The 4031-nt window shown below is 41.8% G+C and overlaps 1 protein-coding gene across 1 annotated transcript; it reads right to left on the bottom strand.

Annotated features, from left to right (window-relative positions):
* Nucleotides 1–450: 450 nt before the first annotated feature.
* LOC307235166 (uncharacterized protein) lies at nt 451–2336 on the bottom strand. The gene has a single exon (XM_080007165.1). The coding sequence runs from the start codon at nt 2202–2204 to the stop codon at nt 1122–1124; it is 1083 nt and encodes a 360-aa protein (XP_079863291.1). The 5' UTR covers nt 2205–2336; the 3' UTR covers nt 451–1121.
* Between the last annotated feature and the right edge of the window lie 1695 nt (nt 2337–4031).

The raw sequence follows: 4031 nt of genomic DNA, 5'->3' as shown, positions 1-4031 counted from the left end.
TCCCTGATAACATGAAACCTTTCATGACATACCCAGTTATGGCAAAATAACATGCTTAACGCCATGGGCACACTACATGACTTCCAAAAGGGTGAGATCGCTGTACTGTTCACACGACAACTTTATCTTGTGGTTTCACACTACATGACTGACATGACTGATCGGTGACAGGGGGTCACACGTTACAAGATATTTCCCCTGGAGGAATCCCTGACGATTCTGTTGGGTCTCCAAACTAAGTTTTGTGTCAAAAACCCACGCGAGAAGTGGCACTGGAAATGACGTGACAGGATTATTATTCTTTTTCAAAATTTTATTCTTGATCACTGTAAAAAATAAAAATAGGAATAAAAGCAGAATTGGAGTAAATATATTAAAAACCTAGACAACAAAAGTAAAATCGGTATATTGTGTGTTTCTGGTTGCTACTCGTTGCACTCCCCTCCCCCTCAGCCCATGTCTGCTCTCACTGGCTGTAGCTCGCTGAGTCACTTCCCACTCGATCCCCACACGACGAGATATTAAACCTGCTTGATACCTCCCAGAGTCTGCGAGCCAGCGCCGAGTGCTCGCCGAGCAGTGGGATGGCCAGTGGGATGGCCAGTGGGATGGCCAGTGGGATGGCCAGTGGGATGGCGTTGTGAGCAGTTCATACTACACACTTGTCAGGGGAGGGCACTGTGATTTTCCTCCGTTCTGGGCTTCGCTCAGCCATCTACAAAAAACAGTCGACGAGTGTAAAATCATGCCAGAATCTAACGTAGTATGACCTCATGAAGAGTAAAAAATGTCTCTCCACAATCCTGAGCTTCAAAAAAATCTTTGGGATACTTTTCTAAAATACATATCATCCCCCATGGGAGACACAAATTGCAATGCAGATATTTGCACTCCTGCATTCCTCAAGTAATGGGTCTATGTCCAGGCTTCCCGCTGGTGGCTTTCAGATATTAATTTTCAATTGTAAGATCAAAGTAAATGTGCTCGTTTAGGTTCCTCACTAATATTTTTGTTTTACTGTTGACATTTGTATGACCTCCTGTGTGAATACACTGACGTTCCTTGAGATTTCCTGATTGGCTGAATCCTTTCCCACACCGTTGACATTTGTATGGCTGTTCTCATGTGTGAATACGCTGATGTTTCTTGAGATTTCCTGATTGTATGAATCCTTTCCCACACTGTTGACATTTGTACGGCCGTTCTCCTGTGTGAATTCGCTGATGTTCCTTGAGATTTACTGATCGACGGAATCCTTTCCCACACTGTTGACATTTGTACGGCCGTTCTCCTGTGTGAATTCGCTGATGTATCTTGAGATTAGATGGGTGACTGAATACTTTCCCACACTGCAGACATTTGTACGGCTGTTCCCCCGTGTGAGTACGTTGATGAACTTCAAGATTTCCTGCTCGACTGAATCCTTTCCCACACAGCTGACATTTGTATGGCCGTTCTCCTGTGTGAATATGCTGATGTATCTTGAGATTCCCAGAATGCTTAAATCCTTTCCCACACTGTTGACATTTGTACGGCCGTTCTCCTGTGTGAATACGCTGATGTTCCTTGAGATTTCCTGATTGGCTGAATCCTTTCCCACACTGTTGACATTTGTACGGCCGTTCTCCTGTGTGAATACGCTGATGTTCCTTGAGATTTACTGATCGACAGAATCCTTTCCCACACTGTTGACATTTGTATGGACGTTCCCCTGTGTGGGTACGCTGATGTATCTTGAGATTAGATGGCTGACTGAATACTTTCCCACACTGTTGACATTTGTACGGCCGTTCCCCTGTGTGAGTACGCTGATGTATCTTGAGACTAGCTTGTTGACTGAATACTTTCCCACACTGCAGACATTTGATCGGCTGTTCTCCTGTGTGAGTACGCTGATGTATCTTGAGATTCCCTGATTGCTTGAATCCTTTCCCACAGTGTTGACATTTGTACGGCTGTTCTCCTGTGTGAACACGCTGATGAATCTTGAGAGATTCTGATCTACTGAATCCTTTCCCACACTGTTGACATTTGGATGGCCGTTCTCCTGTGTGAACACGCTGATGAATCTTGAGCTGAGATGGTCGACTGAATCCTTTCCCACACTGTTGACATTTGTATGGCCGTTCTCCTGTGTGAACACGCTGATGAATCTTGAGCTGAGATGGTCGACGGAATACTCTCCCACACTGCAGACATTTCATTGGCTGTTCCCCTGTGTGAGTACGCTGATGTACCTTGAGATTCCCTGACTGCTTGAATCCTTTTCCACACTGGTGACATTTGTACGGCCGTTCTCCTGTGTGAGTACGCTGATGTACCTTGAGATTAGATGGTTGACTGAATCCTTTCTTACACTGTTGACATTTGTACGGTCGTTCCCCTGTGTGAATACGCTGATGTACCTTGAGATTCCCTGAACGCTTGAATCCTTTCCCACACTGTTGACATTTGTACGGCTTTTCTCCTGTGTGAATACGCTGATGAATTTTGAGTTCATTTGATGAAATGTCCATCTCATCGAACTGGGATTTCATTCCTGGAAGAAAGAAAGAAACTAACAAAGGACAAACTTTGCACGTCAAAAAAGTGTAATTAGTATTGTGAATGTCTGTAGTGTTTATATAATTGTTTTATTTCTCAAATTCTGCAAAATTGAGGATATCGTGACCTGCCGACATTCATCCAGCTATGTGGAGATGATTAAACAGCACAAATTGGTAGGAGAAAACAATAAAATGTTACCTGACTGATGTTCTCTGGTCTCCATCCAATCTTCATCCCTATCTTCAGTCTCAGTTTCAGAAGAATCTGAAGAGAGGAGCTTCTCATCACAATATGATTCCGAATCAGAAGCTGGATCTAAGCTCTCAGCTGCTCCTGATATTCTACAGTCCTCTCCACCAGTTTCTGGATTAATATGCTCATTTGAGGTGCTGGCTAGAGGTTCTGCCTCTGTGTTCTCCTCAGTTTGGCTTTCATTAAGCGGGGACCACTGAGTGCTCTCCTCACTCTTCACAAAGACAGGAAGGAATGGGAACTCGGTCCAGAGGTCCTCCTCTTCCTCTTTAATGTGTGGAGGCTCTGGCTCCACCTTGACCAGACTGGGGCTCCACTCATGCTGCTCAGAGGGAAGCTCCTCTTTACAGACAGAGAGCTGCTGGAGGTCTGGAGGCAACACTGAAACACAGACACACAGTCAGGGAAGAAAACCAGGATAGTGTGTCCAAGCTGAGGTGAGAGGGCTCGTTCATAGTCACACATTCAGCACTCCGAAAAAATAAAAAATACTTTATTAATCGCAAAGGTAAATTCCAGTGTTGCCGCAGCAATGACATACATGACAAAAGACACATAATTTACAAAAACACATTTTTTTGAACAACATATAAAATAACTAAATAAATAAAAAATATAAATAATAATAATAACAATACAAATAAATGGAATAAAATAGAATCTAACTTGGTGAAAGGTAAAAATTAAGTGGACGTTACATTGAGTCACACATTCAGCGCTACGAAAATATCTTAAGACAAATCAAAGATTTTAAAGCACCAAGTGAATCACACAGTGTGTCAATACGTATGAAATCTCCAGATTGCATTGTTCTGCTCCATACATTTTTAGAAAAGCATTACGTTCTATTTGGATTCATATTGTTTATTATTCAAATTTTTCTTTCCCCCTTAATTATTTAGCTTTCTCCCCATTTTAACTGTATAGCTCAGAATGTGAATTTGTGTAGAACAGACAGACCAAATATAAATGTAAACGTTTGTATTGCAACGTTTTAAAACTACACGTCAAATGATAAACATGATTTTTATAGCGTTTTCAGTCTTGTCAGTTTGATAAGTCACCAGCCATGATTTTATTGCTTACAATTTCAAGTTTAGAATGTTCTTCAGTCAAAATGTGGTATCAATGCTTCAAAATTAATTGATCCTGACTTAATGTCCTATGAATTATAGTTCTGATGTTCCATATGCCTTTCCTCCATTTACTTTTAAATAAAATACCATTAAAAC

Source organism: Zeus faber (genome assembly GCF_960531495.2).
Source record: "Zeus faber genome assembly, chromosome: 9".
In the NCBI taxonomy this organism is placed as follows: domain Eukaryota; kingdom Metazoa; phylum Chordata; class Actinopteri; order Zeiformes; family Zeidae; genus Zeus; species Zeus faber.
This window is presented reverse-complemented; position numbering and strand designations above follow the sequence as displayed.

Bases quoted from the DNA above. Each gene is read 5' to 3' on its own strand.
- LOC307235166 (XM_080007165.1), bottom strand. From the start codon at position 2,204: ATGAAATGTCTGCAGTGTGGGAGAGTATTCCGTCGACCATCTCAGCTC.